The sequence below is a fragment of the Carcharhinus amblyrhynchos genome, chromosome 21 (genome assembly GCF_965287045.1).
Source record: "Carcharhinus amblyrhynchos chromosome 21, sCarAmb.v2.hapA, whole genome shotgun sequence".
Lineage (NCBI taxonomy): Eukaryota > Metazoa > Chordata > Chondrichthyes > Carcharhiniformes > Carcharhinidae > Carcharhinus > Carcharhinus amblyrhynchos.
Genome location: NC_137344.1, coordinates 7,485,863 through 7,505,584, shown reverse-complemented (window position 1 = coordinate 7,505,584; position 19,722 = coordinate 7,485,863). Strand labels below are relative to the sequence as shown.

The 19,722-nt window shown below is 41.3% G+C and overlaps 1 protein-coding gene across 22 annotated transcripts in view; it reads right to left on the bottom strand.

Moving 5' to 3' along the window:
• bptf (bromodomain PHD finger transcription factor) overlaps positions 1-19,722 on the bottom strand; it is a 160,383-nt gene that overhangs the window by 57,556 nt on the left and 83,105 nt on the right. For all 22 annotated transcript variants that reach the window (XM_080209404.1, XM_080209392.1, XM_080209383.1 and 19 more), the window contains 6 exons: positions 17,378-17,733; positions 13,199-13,330; positions 9,938-10,067; positions 9,452-9,587; positions 6,764-7,000; positions 2,565-5,148 (listed from right to left, as the gene is read on the bottom strand). In XM_080209404.1, the coding sequence (XP_080065530.1) occupies positions 2,565-5,148; positions 6,764-7,000; positions 9,452-9,587; positions 9,938-10,067; positions 13,199-13,330; positions 17,378-17,733 (3,575 nt within the window). The remainder of the gene's footprint in view (positions 1-2,564; positions 5,149-6,763; positions 7,001-9,451; positions 9,588-9,937; positions 10,068-13,198; positions 13,331-17,377; positions 17,734-19,722) is intronic.

The following is a 19,722-nucleotide window of genomic DNA, read 5'->3' as shown; positions in this document are numbered from 1 at the left end:
GGCCAATTTACTTCAGCAGGGAGGTCAGTGACTAGGGAGGTTTAGACAAATAATTGGTAGAAGGATATTGTGTGAGAGTGAGAGACAGAGTGAGAGACAGAGTGAGAGACAGAGTGAGAGACAGAGTGAGAGACAGAGTGAGAGACAGAGTGAGAGACAGAGTGAGAGACAGAGTGAGAGACAGAGTGAGAGACAGAGTGAGAGACAGAGTGAGAGACAGAGTGAGAGACAGAGTGAGAGACAGAGTGAGAGACAGAGTGAGAGACAGATGGTGGAAGGGCGGGGGGAGCAGGGTGAGCGAGAAAAATCTTTTCATCCAGACTGGGGTGGAGTGGCATCACAGTGGTTAGCAATGCTCCCTCTCAGATCCAAGGTCCCAGGTTCAATTCCAGCCTTCAATGACCCTGTGGAGTTGGCACATTTTTACCTGCGTCCCTCAAAGGACACTGTCACAAAGTTAAATTTGTGTGGGTTTTCTCCTGGTGCTCTGGTTTCCTCCCACAATCCAAAAACGTGCAGGTTACGTTGACTGGTCATGCCAAATTGTCTCTTAGTGCCCAAAGATGTGTAGGTTAGGGGAGTTAGTGGAGTAAATACGTGGGGTGAAAGGAGTTGAACTTGGGCTGGTGCAGATGGGCCGAATGGCCTCCTCCTGCGCTGTAGGACTTCTTTGATTTAGTCAATTGCAGGGGTCTGGAACCGATCATCTGAAACGGTACTCCAGGTAGAAATCCTCAACTCTTTTAAAAAAGGTGTTTGGATATGCAGATTGGTATTTGACATACTTTAACCCGCAGATCTATGGACCAAATGCTAGAAGGAGAGCTCAGGCTGGGTGACTCATTACTTGGCTGGTGCAGACACAATGGGTGAAGTGGCCTCTTTGCATAAAGTGTGCATAAACCTTCTACAATTTTAAAATAATGTGCAAAAGGGTACATGCCAGAATTTCAGAAAGCTCAATTGGATAGCCTGCTACCAGGATGAAGAGCAATGAAAACGAGGAATCAGCAAAACAACGAAGCTCAGAAAAGTTTGAGAACAGCTTGCAAAAAAACCTTTAAGTCAATTCTTTGCATTAGCTGCCAAATAGATAATTGATTCATTGACCATTTTAAGAATATTATTTCACAACAGTTTTATAAATTGGTAGTTACCAGCATGTAAAAGCAAGTGAGACTTGGCTAAATACAGCCAACTCATTAACTTAACATACACTGAATCTCAAAGCTCAAGAGATTTTTTTAATCATTTAGATTCCCAAATTAAAAACAAAACTTGCTTCATAAAGGCAGCAAACCAGCAACATAATGGCAAATTGGGGAATCGTTAGCATATGAAAGATCTATGCAACTCATATGAGGCTTCAGAACCCATGATAAAGCAGTTCCCTTGACTGCTGAAGACGTTAAATCAATATAGTTGAATCAGGCCGCAGGTGTGTCGGTCCACCTTGTTGTCTACCGAGGGGCAGGGACACGGTGGGTCGCTCTTGGATGTTTTGAGAGTGGCCTAGTACTTCACATCGTTTGTGTATGCTTAAAACTGGACCAGCAGATGGGCACCACAACAGCTCAGTGACTATCACTGCTAGCTGTGCAGATACATGGATTTGGGCCAGTGTCTGTGGGAATTTGCACATTCTCCCTGTGGTTGCGTGGGTTTCCTCCGGGTGCTCCGGTTTCCTCCCACACCCCAAAGATGTGCTCTTAGGCTGATTGGTGTAACAAATTGTCCCTAAACTATTCTCCCCTGAATCTGGTTTCCAATGGGGGTCCCATACGCATACACATGGGTTAAGGTAAGTGTAGGAAAATGCTTTGTTAAGATGGCGGCGCGGGCTCGTTGGGCCGAAGGGCCTGTTTCCCGTGCTGGGTTGTTCTTTGTTCAAAGATTTCAGGCTCAACCGACCAATCAACGTTGTGTTAACTGATGTTAGCTAGCAAGGATGAACACACATTAAAACTGGCCTGGAAACTATGCAACTAAGCAAAGAAAAATAATGGTCTTTACACTTTGGTTGAAAGTGTACCTGTGAGGGACATGCAATGATCAGATCAAGTTAAGTAATTAGCCATATCAAATATTCAAGACAGAAGTCAACAGTCTTTGATTAGCAAGGTAAGCTAAGAATGTGGAATAGGGTACAAAAATGAAGCTGAGGTAGATTATCAGCCAAGATCATAATAAATGGTGAAGCAGGCTAGCAGGCAGAATGGCTTACTCCTGCTGACAATTTTTATGTTCTTGTGCTTTTAGGACTGAGATTGCAAGATTCAAATAATCTGGCAGCTTTCACTATTTAAGCACACACCTGAATTAAGGCTATTTGAAAGAACCACTTTAAAGACTGCCAGCTTGAGGGACCATGTCTGTACAATAGTCACAGGGAAGGAGCACATTAAAAAAAAGGGGGCAAAAGTTGGCAAAATATTTAACCTGCGGTAGCCATCTCAGAATAGTGACTAACCAGGAATGGGAAGAAATCAACAAATTTTAATCGGAAAATCAATACTACCACTTTAGTAACTACTGTATCAACTTTAAGAGTTAATTTAGAATACCTCCACGCAATGCCAAATGTTGGTCTTGGTGATGGATATGGCCAGATGTCCAGGGCTGGTTTTGCATTGTAGTTAAATCCTGGGACCTCTCGAATTCCAGAACGCCTGGCCAATTTCCGCAGGTCATCATTCGGCAGGACAAATATGCTCTTCTTGCTGCTTTTCGTAATAAACTTACGGTATGAAGGCAGGGCTGTGCCAGACCTGGTCTTTTTTGGCCGACAAAAGCGCATCAGTTTAACTTTATCCTTGGTGGAATATTCTTTACTTACAGTCATGGTGGTTGTTGACATCCCACCTGGAGTGGCCACACAGTCAGTTACTGTGGTTGTGACAACAGTCTTTTCTGTGACTGTCACAGCATCTACTGTACTGTCTAGTTTTGGTGAAGTCACTTTTGTGAAAGTTGTGGTTGTGGTTGTTGTTGAAGAAACAGCACAGTTCTTAATACAGGACACCACCGATGGAATATTGTTCTGCATAGGAGAAGCCTCAGTTACACTGACAACAGTTTTGGATTCTGTGGAAATGGTTGTAGTTGTGGTGGTCATTTTAGTAATGACCGTTTTAACCTCATGATCCCCATTGATATCACCCACTTCACTTTCGGACTGAATCCCATTTTGCTCACTGAAGCTCTTACTCAAAGTTGAGTCTGCTACAGAAAGTAGGGGTGGGGAAGCAGCTTTTTTATGCAGTTGTCCACCTATTTCCAATGGTTTCAGTATACTTTCAGTCTCTGATGATTTATCCAAGGTGACATTTAAAAGGCCTGACCCTTTGGAAGAATTTACAACCTCAGAAATATTACCTAACCTAGATTCATTTACCTGTGATGGTACATGTTCTAATCTGGGTACATTCACCTTTGCAAGTGCCTCATCTATCTTGGGCATCTTTACCTGTGAATTAGCATCATCTAAGTTGGGTGCCTTTGCATGTGGGACTGCATCATCTAACCTGGGTGCCTTTGCCTGTGGGACTACATCATCTAACCTGGGTGTTTTTGCTTGTGGGACCGCATCATCTAACATGGGTGACTTTACCTGTGGGACTACATCATCTAACCTGGGTGTTTTTGCTTGTGGGACCGCATCATCTAACATGGGTGACTTTACTTGTGGGACTGCATCATCTAACCTGGGTGCCTTTACCTGTGGGGCTGCATCATCTAACCTGGGTATCTTTAACTGGGGCACTGCATTATTATCTAGTATTACATTTTCATGAACCTTTGAATGAGCAGCTGTTAAAATTTTCCCTTCTATTCTAACAGGCTTGTCCTCTAAATCATCCATGGTAATATCTCCATTCATAACTAGCTTAACCAGTGGGTCTTTTGCTGATGATTTTATTTCATTTTCAGAGTTTACTTTGGTGCTGCTCTTTTCCTTAAGGGGTTCAATGTTATTAACAGCAGTAACAGCATCAGAAGATTCAGATGGCACTAATTCAGAGTTCTTCATTACAACAGCTGATTTTGATTCTACAACATCTTTTCCATTAACCTGATCAACAGGGTACTGATGCTCTAGTTTATCCTCTGCTGCTTCAATTTCAGAAATCTTATTTTCTGTACAACCACCTGTGTCCATTTTTTCAAGGCATCTATTTTCAATGCTATTGCTTTCTTTGTGGTCAAGGAATTCTTTTATACCATTTTCCTCAACAACCATTGGTCCATCACATTTTTCAGAAATTGTTTCATTGGTTTGTGGGTCTATTTTTTCAGGACATATAATTCCAAGAATCTCTTTATTTCCCTTAATTTCGGAGTTGATTTTTTCACTGTTTTCATCTGTCTCCATTAGATCACCACCACCTTCAACCACAGCCTCTCGCATGTTCGTGTTTAGATCGCCATGGTTTCCTTCTGCTGCCAATGGCTCACATATACTCTCATTTTTCCGATCGGAACTATTATTTACAGAAATTTTTCCCATAACCAGCTGCGAAGCGCTGCCTTCAGCACCATTTTCCTTGCTTTTTAAATGCAGGTCCTTGGTTTCATCGTCCACTGATTCAATATTATTCTCAGTGGCCTTGTTATGTTTTTGGTTTGACTCTGCGACATTACTCAGATCCTTCAGTGGTGCTAAAACTGGATCTTTTTCTTGGGTCAAGACTTGATTTTTCTCAACAGCACTTTCCTCAACTGATGCCATCGCATTTTCAACTGCAATCTTTGGACAGGTCTGCCCCACATGTCCTTTTTCCTGCACTACTGATTCAGGCTTTTTCTGAAGACAGTTTCCAGCCTGATCAGACTTCTGTGGCTCAGTTAGACTTTTCTGTTCATTTTTCGGCAATTTCATTAAGGCCTCTTGTTTCAGTTTTTCTTGACGTTGTTTCTCTTCCATTGTAAACTGTTTTACTCGCCGATCCAACAGTCCATCTAATTTAGATGTTTTTACTCTCTTTTTATACCAAGTCCTCAGTTGAAAGGCCTCACTCACATTGATGAGATCAGTTGAGATAAACTTTTCCTGTTCTTGCGAACCAGATTCAGTTTTGGTCTCATCCAAGTTCATTGGTTCCTCCTTTATTAACTTATCACCATCAGTTCTGATATTTTCATTGCTCTCTAAAATAAAAATGGTACAGTTAACACAGGAGTTACGTAATGGGAAAGTGCCCTCTCTTGACATCTTTCTGACTGACATCTTCCAATCTGGTCATACACCAATCTAATGAAATTTAACAAGCCATTTCCATAGAGCAATCCATCAAGGTTGGCCCAGAGGCAAGGAAAATTGTGGAAAGGGCTAGAGGAATAAGAGGAGAGGGAGTGTCGACTTATTCCAAATCAGTGCCCTTTCGAGTCAAACTTAAAGAGATTATAGGCATAGCTTTTGAAGGGGTTTACCTGCCTGCTTGGTTAGACAGAAAACTGCATTCATTGACATGGTGTCAAATTTCTATTTTAGGTCTCAGTCCCACACCAAAAGTAAAATGCCAACATTAAGCTAATTCCCTAATCTCCAGAGCATTGAAATTTAATTTGAAAATTTTAAAGTAAAACGAAACACTGGGTTAAAAGGCCAACATATTCAAATGATTTGAAAATCTAATTTAAACTCCGAGTTTAAGCAAAATACGTCTACTTCAATCTAATGTATAAAAGTTAATATTGAAAATGTTACGGAAAACTAAACAAAGGCTCAGGGTGATGGCAAAATTTTCTTAGATATCTCAATCCAATCAACAACTTTGAGTGTTACTGAACTCTTGACATTACCATGCAGTCAATTTTATTTTTTTGTCTTCTTGATTTAATTGCAGATTTTCAGAATTCAAATAATATCCAATGTCCCAGTGTGCATTTTTTAAAAATTTTTTTCATTGGATTTGGGCATCTCTGCCTAGGTCAGGATTTGTTGCCCATCCCTCAGTTCCTTGTCAACTTAATTACTTTCATCTAACTTAGTTCAAAAAAATATTAATTTCAGATGTAACCTACACCAATGTGTGTCTTGAATGGTGGCTTCAGTGACATCGTACACAGGAACATACGTAGAAAATAGGAGCAGGAGTAGGCCATTTGGCCCTTTGAGCTTGCTCAGCCATTCATTTTGATCATGACTGGTCATCCAACTCAATTGCCTAATCTTGGCTGCCATCCCCACCCCCACACACACATATATATATATATATATATATATATATAATATATACACACTACTGTATTAAATTCACTGTTTATTATACATCCATTTTTCATGTACACATCATTGTGTTTAAATAAAATTTACACCACCACACAAATTATAAATATACCATTCAAACAGACAGGCATTCATTTAGAAAATTACATTTCTACATGTACTGGTTTTATTATTATGTATTCTGGAGAGTAGTATTTAGCTACATATTGGCATAGCTCCCTGGAGCTCTCCCAATCCAGCCCCCATATCTAAAAGACATTGAGCTGTCAGAGATTCCACAACTGGTACGTTGCCGAATGTGCACGTAATAGAAGGAAGGAATAATCCCATCCCCCTCCAGCACACCACACAAACATTTCTGAGAATAATCTGCAAATTCATCAAGGGTGTTGGTGCTCATGACATATGCAGGAGAGTCGATGAGAAATACCTAGAATGAAAATAACCTGTGTTCAAAAACAATATGCCTTTTGTTAGTAATGAATGAATGACTGGTGTCGCTAAGCGATATAATCCATGCATGTAAAGCATTACCTTTCTTTTCAGTTTGTTGTGAATCAGGATTTGTATCAATTTCCATTACTTCCTCCTTTTCTTCTACTTTCTCTTCTTCTTCTGATTTTATCTCAAATGACTTGTCTGTGACTGTGTCATTTTCGGGCAGATCCTTGGAGTCTTGTGATATTTGGTGTTTTGTACATGTTTCAGACTCCTTTTTTATTGTGGAAGAGCACTCAGTTTTATCTAGTTTTGAATCATCTTTCAGGTCACCTAAAACAAACACTTCAAATTTAGACAAATGAATCTATGTCTAGCTACCATCAAATTTAAACCAGCTTGAATCACAATAATAATCAGGATCAAATAGCAGCTGCGGAATAGCTGTGCTCAGAAAGAACGAGAATTTGTATCTATATACCATTATCACTTTAACTCAAAGGACTAGTAATTTTACATTAGCTGCAAGATGCTTAGCTCCAGCATAATCTTTGAACATTTGCATGCTGAAAAATAAACTTTTCTCACGCGAGAATTTCTCCACAGGAAATGGCCATAAACTAGCAATGGCAAATTCATTCTTCAAAATTCCTTTCTGCTACAAGATGGAAATTGTTTAAAATATTCAAGCGCATGGGATAGGTGATGGGAGTGGGATGAAAAACTATACATTTTTGGACTTTAAAACTTCTGTTCTGTGGCATATATTAAGAAAAAGTACTTGCAGTTCGACAATCATTTCTCTCAATCTAAGGATACCACTCTAGGCCAGTCAAGTACTTTTAAAGTAGTCACTACTTATAAAGTAGTCACTACTTATTACAACATAGGGCCTGAACCTCCATGGAATGGCAATTAGCATGGATTGCCACTCCATGCTCAACTGCTTGCCTCAATTTTTATCATAGAATTCCTACAGCGTAGGAGACTCTTTGACCCATTGAGCCTGCACCGACAACAATCCCACTAAGGCCTTATCCCCGTAACCCCACAGTCCCCTTGACACTAAGGAGCAATTTAGCATGGCCAATCAATCTAACCCTTTGGAGTGTGGGAGGATGCTAGAACACCCAGCTGAAATCTACATTGACACAGGGAGAATGTGCGAACTCCACACAGACAGACATCCAAGGCTGGGTTCCTGGCACTGTGAAGCAGCACTGCTAATCACAATGCCACCGTGACAATCCTATCTCACCCAACATTCTGACTCAGATCAGGTGAGATCCAGTGTAGTGCATCCCCCAGGGCCTCGCATTGAAGTCCAGGAGAGCTAAAGTGAAGGCCTCACCCCCTATTTTAATAGCACGTACAGAGATAAGTTGAAAGGTCCAGTGAAATTCTAAGGTCCTAGACAGGCTAGGGAGAATACAAATGTCCAAGGCAAGTGAGGCTTCGGAAATCAGAGGTCAGGATGGTGGTGGCAATTAGGCCTTGCATCAGGTTTGGCAGTTGCAGGTGAGGGGGGAATTTTGTTTGGGGAGGTGGGTGGGTAGTGGCTAGTAGTCCGAGACCTCTTAGGGTTCAGGGGCGTTCCATGAGGGTATCGGTGTGGGTATGCACGAAATTACTTAGACGTTGGCAGGAGAATGGGAACGAGAAAACTGTCAGCCTTGATTGAATGGTGGTGCAGACTCGATGAGCTGAGTGACCTAATTCTGCTCCTATGACTTATGGTCTAGGTTAGGAGTGCCATATATCCTTCTTACCAATTATCGGTGTAAGCCAGTCGGAACCACCCATTTGAGATTTACATCATATTTCCAGGCAGTTCTCAGTGCAGTACAATTACCATACAAACCTTATCTTGTGAAGCTCCAAAGGGGATTTCTCCGCACATATTTCAGGTACCTCCCCAATCCAAAACTGGGGGTGGGAGACAGCTCGAGAATAAAGCCCAGTGTAGAAATGTGGCAGACAATTTATGCACAGGAGTGCAACAATATAGTAGTGATATAACAAAATCAATGATATAATAGTGAGCAGATAATATCTATGGAGAAAGCTAGCACGAGGGGGCATAGCTTTAAATTAAGGGGTGGTAGTTATAGGACGGATGTCAGAGGTAGGTTCTTTACCCAGAGGGTGGTGAGGGATTGGAATGCCCTGCCTGCTGCAGTTGTAGATGCGCCTAGTTTGGGGGCGTTTAAGAGATCCGTGGATAGGTTTATGGATGGAAAGGGATTGGTTTAGGTTAGAGGGTCATTGCTTTTTTAATTGGTCGGCGCAACATTGTGGGCCGAAGGGCTTGTTCTGCGCTGTAATGTTCTATGTTCTATTAGCAATGCTGGATGACAGATAAATATTAGTTTGGACATGAGGGAGAATTCCTTGCTCCCCTTTGAAGAATGGAATTAGATCTTTTACACAAACCTAAAAAAGTACACTGCAGCACAGACAGCAGCACTCCTTCAGCAATGAAGTGTTTTGTGAGCCTACATTATATTTTCGAGTCTACAGAGTGGGAATAAATTTAAACTGATTTTGGTGAAACAAGCAAGCAGTGGTTATTTTTCTACAAATCCAATTACAGCAGCTTATGGACCTGCAGCTATGCGTCCAGTCAATTAAAATTTAAATTAACAAGGTATTAAAAACAAGATGTAGGAGCAGAAGGAGGCCATTTGTCACATCAACTCTACTCTACCAGTGAGAAAACGGTGCACGTTCAATAGTAAACAGAAGTGGATGGCACAATCAACCACAAATGGAACCAAAACATACCTTCTAGATCCTTCCGATAATGTATATTAGTATTTCCAGGTAAACGGGGCACAAAGCGATGGACATGGGTTTTACTAATCCACATCCAGCCACCATATCCTGTTACACGATATTCTTCTCCCTTTTGTTTCCATACCTGTATGAATATTTTGAGTTGTATTTATGTCATTTAAAAGAATGGCTTTCTCTTCCCTATCCCCCTAGTCCCAGACGATGCATCCTCCAACAGTCAGAGCAGTCAGCGGTTTGGATTCTACACCCATGATAATCAAACAGATCTATATAAACTTTCTAGCTTCTCCAAATTATGGTTGCTATTCCCTTAGCCAACTGACTGAACTCATCTCAAAAAAGTTGGACAGTTTTGGAATTCAACCTTATGAATCAATTCACCGGATTATTTAATGATTATATCCATGGAAAACTAGGCATTCTTGACAAGTTGCAGGCAAAACACACTTCACAGGTGGTAACCTAACAACCTACCTGGTGCTTTACAGGGAAGGTATATTTCACCCAGGTAGCTTGTTGCATAACTTCCTCTTCCTCCTGTTTTCGCTCTCGCTTTTTGATTTTCTCCTTTTCTTCTCTTTCAACAGATGTTAATCGGTAAAACCTGTGATCAATGGAGGAGAGCTAACTTAGCATCCTACAAATCCCATTAGAACCATGTGTCTCAGTGAACATCATTACAACAATGCCAAGGAAGCACTGGACACTCCCAACTTTTCACTTTCCCTTCCACAGGTGGTTAATACACCAGTGGTTGGTACTGCAGAGATTATGATTTGGAAGTCCAGTATACAATTCAAAAGAAATAGAAGCATGGAAATTACATTTCAATAGTGTACCAGTGCTGAACATCCCAGCATTATATGTCAGTGTCAATTATTTTAATTCTTTTGCACTATGGATTAATTGGTTCACTTCACACTAGGGCAATGGCTCCTTTCTCCCACTTTTGATCCCTTTTTACTGTGCATTTCCCTAGTCACAAGTCAGACGGGCTGCACAGTGGCACGGTAGTTAGCAATGCTGCCTCACAGCACAAGGGATCAGTATTCGATTCCCGACTTCGGTCACTGCGGAGTCTGCACATTCTCGTATTTGTGTGGGTTTCCTCCCAGTCTGAAAGATGTGCTGGTTAGGTGCATTGGCCATGCTAAATTGTCCCTCAATGTACCTGATCACGTGCCGGAGTGTGGCGACTAGGGGATTTTCATAGTAACTTCATTGCAGTGTTAATGTAACCCTACTTGTGACACTAATAAACAAACATTAAACTTGAAGACAAGTGGATAAAGTACACAAGAGATATGCACCAACTACTGTCAACTAACATGGGAAAACACCTTGCCTTTCTCAATATTCACCAAGGCAATGTAACCACATTCAGTAAATTAGTGCCTGCAGGGCAGCACGGTGGCACACTGGTTAGCACTGCTGCCTCACAGGTTCAATTCCAGCCTTGGGTCACTTGTATGGAGTTTGCACATTCTCCCTGTGTCTGGGTGCTCCAATTTCTTTTCCCATTGCCCAAAGATGTGGGGGTTCAGTTGACTGGCCATGCTAAATTGACCCTCGTGTCAGGGATATTAGCAGGATAAATGTGTGGTGTTGCAGGAAGACAGCCTGGGTGGGATTGTGGGTCAGCGCAGACTAATGGCCTCCTTCTGTAGTGTAGGGGTTCTATGATAACTCTCCAACAGTTTTGCTCTTGCCCTCGACCCCCATTCTGTTTAAAAGGTGAGTACCTCTAACCCTCTTCTATACTGCAATTCATTTACAGGTTGAGAAACTGACAAATAACTAATCTTGCACGAACTTTTTCTGCTTGATCAGCACCTAATCCACCACCTTAAACATTCACTTCCTGGATCCCCAACCCTAGGATATACCATACCCAGGATGCACAGCAACAACTCATTAAGCATCCTTTGACAGCACCTTTCAAACTTGCAACTTCTACCAAAATGGAACTGGATCAGCCACATTAATATAATGTCTATAAAAGCAAGTCAGAAACTGAATACTGTGGCAACTATCTCAGCTCCTGACTTTGCAAAGCCTGTCCACCACCTCCAAGGCGCAACTAAGGAGATGGAATATTCTCCATTTGCCCTCATGACTTCAGCTCAACTCCATCCAGACAACTCAGCCTGCTTGATTGGCACCCCAGCCACGACCTTCAAAATTGACTTTCTCCACCACCACAGTGCAGCAGTGTGTACCATCTACAAGATGCACTGCAGCAACTCACCAAGGCTCCTTCCAATGCACTGTACAAACCCATGACTTCTCCCTAGAAGGATAAGAGTAGCAGATGCATGGAACACCACAACCTGTAAGCTCCCCTCCAAGTCACACACCCTCCTGACTTGAAAACACATTGCCATTCCTTCATGGAATTAATTGCACTAAATTAAAATCATGGAACTTTATTTCATTCATGGGATGCGTAGGCTAGCCTTTGCTGACCATCACAATTGACCTTGAAGATGGTGAAGCTGCCTTCTTGAAAGAACATAACATAAGAACATAAGAAATAGGAGCAGGAGTAGGCCATCCAGCCCTTCGAGCCTGCCCCGCCATTCAATAAGATCATGGCTGATCTGTCGCTGCTCAGTTCCACTTTCCCGCTTTGGCTGTAGTTCATGCTGTATCGGTACACCCACAGTGCTGCTAAGGAAACTGACAACACCAGGTGCCTGTTGCGACTGATGGAACAGCTAATATAGTTCCAAGTCAGAATGGTGGGTGGGTGGGTGGAGAGAAGAGACACAGATGGGACGGGGCGACTTCCAGGGGGTGGGTTTCCATGAGACTATTTCTCTTGTCCTTTTTGATGGTAGTGATCATGGGTTTGTTTTTGTTTGGTTCTGTTTAAGGAGTGTTAGCACGTTTCTACTGTGCATAGAGTCCCTACAGTGCAGAAGGAGCCCATTTGGCCCATCGATCCTGCACCAACAAGCCCACCCAAGGCCCATCTCCATGACACACATATTTATCCTGCTAATCCGCCTGACATTAACGATCAATTTGGCATGGCCAATCAACCTAACCCACAGATCTTTGGAGTGTGAGAGGAAACCAGAGCACCTGGGGGAAACCAACACAGACATAGGGAGAACATGCAAACTCCACACAGACAGTTACCTGAGGCCGGAATTGAGCCTGGGCCCCTGGTGCTGAGGTAGCACTGCTAACCACTGTGCCACCCCGCTGCATCTTTTAGATATTACACACTGGTGCCACTACGTATTAGTGGCAAAATTAATACATGTTTGTTGACAGGGTGTCAATCAAGCAGACTGCTTTGTGCTGGATGGTGTCATCCTATTTTTTAAAACTGTCTACTAGGAGAAAACAATGATTAAGGCAGGCCTATCTTAAAATAATTTCTCCAAGAGGAACAACTTTTCATGATCCACGTCCATGAGCAATAATGCACAACACACTTCTTCATCCCACTTCTTAAATTGTATAGCAAATAGGTACATAAATGCAGATCAAACCAACCAAGAGGTACTAGATGACCTTGGAGTTATTTTGTATTTTTTTATGAAGGAACATGATTTTGTATTCAAACGAAGTTCTACATTGGAAATTCAATCTAACTGAAGATAAAAATTGACAGTAAACACTTGTTAACTGATATCTTCTTTTTGCAAAACCTGAGAGAAGAATAAAGGGTCAAGTGGAAGCTACGATAAAAGTAGGAATGACAACAAAATGACAGAAAATCACCTGGTGTGCCCTAACGAATCCCGCCAGACTGGAAGCATGACGACAGGTTTGATTGCACACTCGAGGATTGCAAGAGCTAGTGCAAATTCCCTTGGTTTACTGCACATCTGGACTGCTTTTATCCAATTAGATCTAAAACAATTTGTTTAACAAGGTTGATTATAATGCTTAACAAGGGTTGTACATACATCAATAACATGAACAATGCACATTTGTTTTGCCTCTGAAGTTGGCAATATCTGCTAATTCAATATTAAATATGGAGCTCCCTGCTGAATCAGTGAGTGAGCCATACAGATAAAAGGGTCTATGTTCCAGCTGGACTACCACCGGGAGCACAAATAGCCTCAGTGCACCTGGGTAAGCAAAGAGAAAAATATACACAACATTCCCAATTCAGTATCCGCTGACAAAAACATACATATGCATGTCAAATGATGTCAGAATCAGGTGCTTGTGGTGCTGATGGTCACTGCTCATAAATACAAATGAAGCAAGTCTACCTGGATGATGTAGCATACAATGCTGGCATCCAATAAAGGTCAGCAACTTCAGAAGGAGGAAAGAAAGATGTGGGGGCAGAGAGAAGGAAAGGAACATTAAAACAAAGCAACAAGTTACTGAACAAAAAAGCAGTAACTTATCAGACAAGCTATTTAACATGCAGGCATGCATCATACCTGAGCCTGACCCTGGACAATGATGGGGGTGGGTCTTACTTAATAATTCATTCTTCTTATAATGCTGAAACCAACTGTAACACCTCCACTACAATTCAGTAATTCAGCAGGACCACCTATCTCTGAACAGACTAGAGACAGGACCTCATCTATATGGCTCACTGCTTTATCAAACTTTATCATTTACCCAATAAGGGTGTTGAGGGTTTGCCAAACATTTGAGATGATAACCCCTTAAAATTGCAGTCATGCTTTTTTAAAGATGAAATAAAATGCATTTCCTCTTATGCTTAAGAAATGGCTAGGTACACTTTCTGCACTTCTTTCTTTTTTATAGGCATAAGTATTTCTTGAGCATTCAAAAGAGCCTGTATCCAGATACTAACTTAATTTTTATGTTCAAGGATAAGAAATGCAATATATTAATTTGCAAACATACTAACATGCATTGCAGCATTAAAAGAGTACAAACAAGGTGCTGAGAAGACAGAGACAGAGTTAGGAATACTATCCAATTAGGGGAAACATAGAAAATACAAACTGGTCTAAGATTGCAGAATACGCAGATGTGCGCGCGGATTGTGCGCAAATGCCCAAAGTCTGGTTAACAAGGTTGGTGAATTGCACATGATGAGAATATGATGCAATGGTGATAAGTTGAGAACTGTCTCAGATTTGCTAAAGCGATTCCAGGAATGAGGTCTTACAGTTATCTCAACAGACTAGGAAAATTGGGATTGTTCTTCTTAGAAGCAGAGAAGAGGTCTGAAGAAACTGTTAAACACAATGAAAGGCTTGGACAGAATCAACAGAAAGAAGCTATTTCCAATGGCTGAAGAATCGATAACCAGAGGGCACAGATTAAAGGTCATTAGCAAAACCACCAAAGGAAGATATGCAGCAGGTGATTTGAAATGCATTGATAGACAGTGCAAAAAAAATACAGGGATACAGGAGTGGAACCAACTGGATTGTTCTTTGAAACAGGTGGTATAGATATTATGGGCCAATTGGCCTCCTTTCATATTGTATGTCTATGATGTCTATTCCAAAAGTTAAAAGAGGAAATTTTGGAGCCAAGAAGTGATGTATATACAAGTGACTAAGTCCAGTATTAAATTAAATTAAATAAGATGGATTATTCAAAGGTGAACAGTAGCAAGAATGAAGACTGCGAGGTAATGAGAAAACGGATGATATACAGAACAAAGATGACTGAGAAAACCAATGCAGAAGATGACAGGAAGTAGTTGTCAGGTATAACTTATTTACCTGTAAATATTAACAATGCTTCCTAGACTAAACAGGGACTGATCAAGTTGAGTTCCATTACATGCATCAAGTATTCAGAAACAAAGCTATGAACAGATAGAGAAATTTCAAGCTGTGTATTTTGCACTTAGATTGGGACCTTGACACCATTCCCATCTTTAAAAAAAACCAGGAGAAGCAGATATAAAATTACATCTCAATTACCAGTCAAACCAAATGCTGATCAAAGATGAAGCATGAATAAAAGATAAATAAGCAGATCAAAGCTGCATTATCTCACGATTTTAAAACTACTTTCCAAGTAAATTAATGTACATAACTGGAAATGTTATTTATTCATTGTGATAGCAAAACATAAATGTTAGTTTAGTCACAAAAATTGTAGGGTAGTTTGTTTTTAACATGTAGTCAGATTAACCGCTCCAACTGAAAATAGATCCTGTGACTATCTTTGACCAAGAAGCAGTTCAGTAAGGAAAATCTGTCATTTCTTCAAAGGTCCATGGCATCTATAATTATTTTTAAGAATATTTTAAAAGGATAAGAGTTTGTATCAACTGTCAAGAAATTAATTCTAATTTCCTTGGACAATAAGAACACTGATCCATGTGATCTAGCAACCCTTGGTCAGGAAGCAATAACAGAAATCAAGTGAAGAATGAAGTTGTGTAGTTGGCAGAAACAAAGGAGATCTTCAGGCACAAAGGAAAGCCAAAAACAGAGGATCTGCAGGGCAAAAGGAATCAATGTACAGATATGAATACAAAGAAAAAGTGAGTAGGAACACACTTATTGTGAGAAGAAAATGACTTGGTCAGTTCCTCTGTTTTGCAGAAAATGATATCGCAGTTCGTGAAGGCGAGTTGGCTAAAACGGTGTAAAATCTAGAAACCTGTGTGAATAGCTAGGTGTTTTCCCAGAAGTGACCAAACCTCTACTTATTGGTTGAAATGGAACTCTGGAAAGCTACAAATATGTATTCAAACCTGCCTCTGGGTAAAAAAGGATCAATGAATTAACTCCCTATGTACCCTCTGTTTGGCCAGACATATCCCAGACTTGTGTTCCTTTCAGATAAGAAATGGATTGAAAGCCATTATGTAAACATACTTCAAAAAGGAGGATGAAGTAGCTTCAAGTGTTGAACCCTGGGTGGCGTGTGGCCTTACTCCAGTACACACAGCAAAAGAGTTTTTATCAAGTCCAATCTCATGTAACTATATTCTCTATGTTGGTGCTATATACATGGGGGAGGCAGTGGTGTACTGGCAACGTCACTGGATTAATAAAGTCAGACAACCACCAATGCTGATGGAATTTAAGCTTAATTAACAAATCTGGAATTTCATTTCATTCTAGATTTCTGATAGACAAGGGAATTAAGAGTTATGGGGAGAAAGCGGGAAAGTGAAACTGATCCACTTCAGATCAGCCACGATCTTATTGAATGGTGGGGCAGGTCTAAAGGGCTAAATGGCCTACTCCTATTTCTTATGTTCTTAATGCAATGTTAGCATTGCTGGCAAGACCAGCAGTTGTCTGCTTTTTTAATTGCCTTGAACTTAGTAACTTGCTAGGCTATTTCAGAGGGCAGCTAAAAGTCAACCACATTGCTGTGGGTCTGGAATCACATAGACAAGACTGGGCAAGCAAAACAGATATCCTTCGCCACAGGGCATTAATGAACTAGGTGGTTTTTATAACAATTGATAGTAGTTTTCTGATCACCATTACTGATAGTGGCTTTCAATTCCAGGTTTTTAATTGAATTTTTAAATTAGTCTCAGTAATAATGACAGTGCATCAATTCTTGTTAAAAACCCTTCTTGTTCATCAATGTCCTTTTTACAGAAGGAAATCTGTCCTCATTACCTGGTCTGGCTAACTGCTCTCTGAAATGACTTAGCCATTCAGTTCAAGGGCAATTAGGAATGTACAGTAAGTGCTGACTTTGCTAGTGATATCTGCATCCCATTAATTGATAAAAGGCTATTTCTCAATTTTTAAAAGCATTAGCATGCTGACCAAACAACAGCTTGCAAAATTGTACATTACACTTACTGGCTAGTTCTAAAAACGAGCATATCTGAAATGCCACTATTGTCTCACTGAATGTAAAGAGTTCATTATTCACCAACTCATTTCAAAATCAAAAGAAAATTAAGCAACATATATGATTATCAATATGATTAGTTTATAAATGTGCAAAGAAACTAATTCCATTCACCTATGTGAAGCCCAATTAGGATGCAGGAACGAGGATGGGATATTATTCTCCAGCTGGATAATAGTTAGTCGTAAAGTAGAGATTGTAAGAACTTTTGAGCCATGAACAGCACCATTCCATTTGAACTCGCCCGCTGGAGTCATGCAGAACTTGTGTGAAAGATGCCTTCGTTTGTCATGATCTTCTCGATGTTGATGCTTGTTGAGTGCCAAGGTGCTGGTGCTGTATTGGTTTTGGTAAACACGATACTTTCCCTCTTGACCCAACTTAAACAAGTTATTCACAATTCCCTTCATCACCAGATCTTTTCTTGTGCTCAGGCGAGAGATTTCCCCTTGTGAATTTACCACCAGGACCTGTAAAGCAAATAGTTTCAATATATTGTTTTCTATCAATACATTTCCCAAATTCCACATTACCTTTGCTAGCTCCATATGAATATCTTTAAATGGCAGATTTTAAAATGAATATTTTCGTACAAAAGACTTCCAAAGAAAGTAAATCACACGGAATAAATAAATTGACAACTGCAAAATATCTGTAAAAGGGTGGGTTAAAGATGGTGGTGATATTAATAGTGTTGCCTAGGGCAGCACAGTGGCAAGCGCTACTGCCTCACAGTGCCGGGACTCAGGTTCAATTCCTGGTTCGGGTCACAGTCCGTGTGGGGTCTGCACATTCTTCCCGTGTCTGTGTGGATTTCCTCCAGGTGCTCAGTTTCCTCCCACAGTCTGAAAGATGTGTTAGTTAGGTGCATTGGCCATGCTCAAGTCTCGCTCAGTGTACCCAAACAGGCAATGAAATGCAGGGATTAGGGGATTTTCACAGTAACTTCATTGCCATCTTAATGTCAGTCTACTTATGACACTAGCTGCAGTTTGATGACCTCTGTTTGGTCAGGGAGAGTGAGGAGATGATAGAGAGGAGTGACAGGCAGGTGGTCACACCAGGGCCACAGGAGGCGGACAAGTGGGTCATGGTTAGCAAGGGGAAGGGGAAAGGTCAGGTACTAGAGAATATGATGTGGATATGCCAGCGTTGGACTGGGGTAAACACAGTAAAAAAATCTGACAACACCAGGTTTAAGCCCAACCGATTTATTTGATAGTAAACTCACAAGCTTTTGGGGTTTGTCCCTTTGTCAGGTGAACGGAGAGTTCTGGCCTCGGACAGAGCGTATAAAGCACAGACAGTTTACAGATTACTGATCAGAATGCAAATCTTTACACCTAACCTGCTGTTCAAGTCCTAAAGTGGCCGACAATGTGAGTGGAAGGAGCACTGATCACAGATTAAAGAGATGTGTACTGTCTCCAGACAGTACAGTAAAACCTCACTTACTGTACTGTCTGGAGACAGTACACATCTCTTTAATCTGTGATCAGTGCTCCTTCCACTCACATTGTCGGCCACTTTAGGACTTGAACAGCAGGTTAGGTGTAAAGATTTGCATTCTAATCAGTAATCTGTAAACTGTCTGTGCTTTATACGCTCTGAGGCCAGAATTCTCCATTCACCTGACAAAGGGACAAACCCCAAAAGCTTGTGAGTTTACTATCAAATAAATCGGTTGGGCTTAAACCTGGTGTTGTCAGACTTTTTACTAGAGAATATGCCAGTGGCTGTGCCCCTTCTGATCGCATCAAAGATATCCTGAAGTGGGAGGGAGAGGAGCCAGAGGTCATGGTACATATTGGTGCCAATGACATAGGTAGGAAAAGGGAAGAGGTCCTGAAAGGAGGATATAGGGAGTCAGAAAGGGAGTTGAGAAGAAGGACTGCAAAAGGTACTACTCAGGATTGCTCCCTGTGCCACGAGAGAGTATAGGAATGGAATGAGGTGGAGGATAAACGCGTGACTGAGGGATTAGAGCAGGGGGCAGAGATTCAGGTTTCTGGATCATTGGGACCTCTTTTAGGGCAGGTGTGACCTGTACAAAAAGGGCGGGTTGCACTTGAATCCTAGGGAGACCAATATCCTGGCGGGGAGGTTTGCTGAGGCTACTGGGAAGAGTTTAAACTAGAAAGGGGCGGGGGCAGTGGCGGGTGCAGAAATCAAATTGAAGTGACTGGGAGAGAGGAAGTTAGCTCACAAATAGAGAAAGCTTGTCGACAGTGAGAGAGGGAGGATAGGCAGGTGATAGACAAGGGGAGTGCTCAGACCGGAGGTTTGAGATGTGTCTATTTTAACACAAGGAGTGTTGTGAACAAAATGGATGAGCTTAAGGTGTGGATCACTACTTGGAAATGTGATGCGCTGGCCATTACAGAGACAGGACTGGTTACTTCAAGTGTTGGGTTTCATATGTTTAAGAAAGGAGAGGGAGGGAGGCAAAAGAGGTGGGG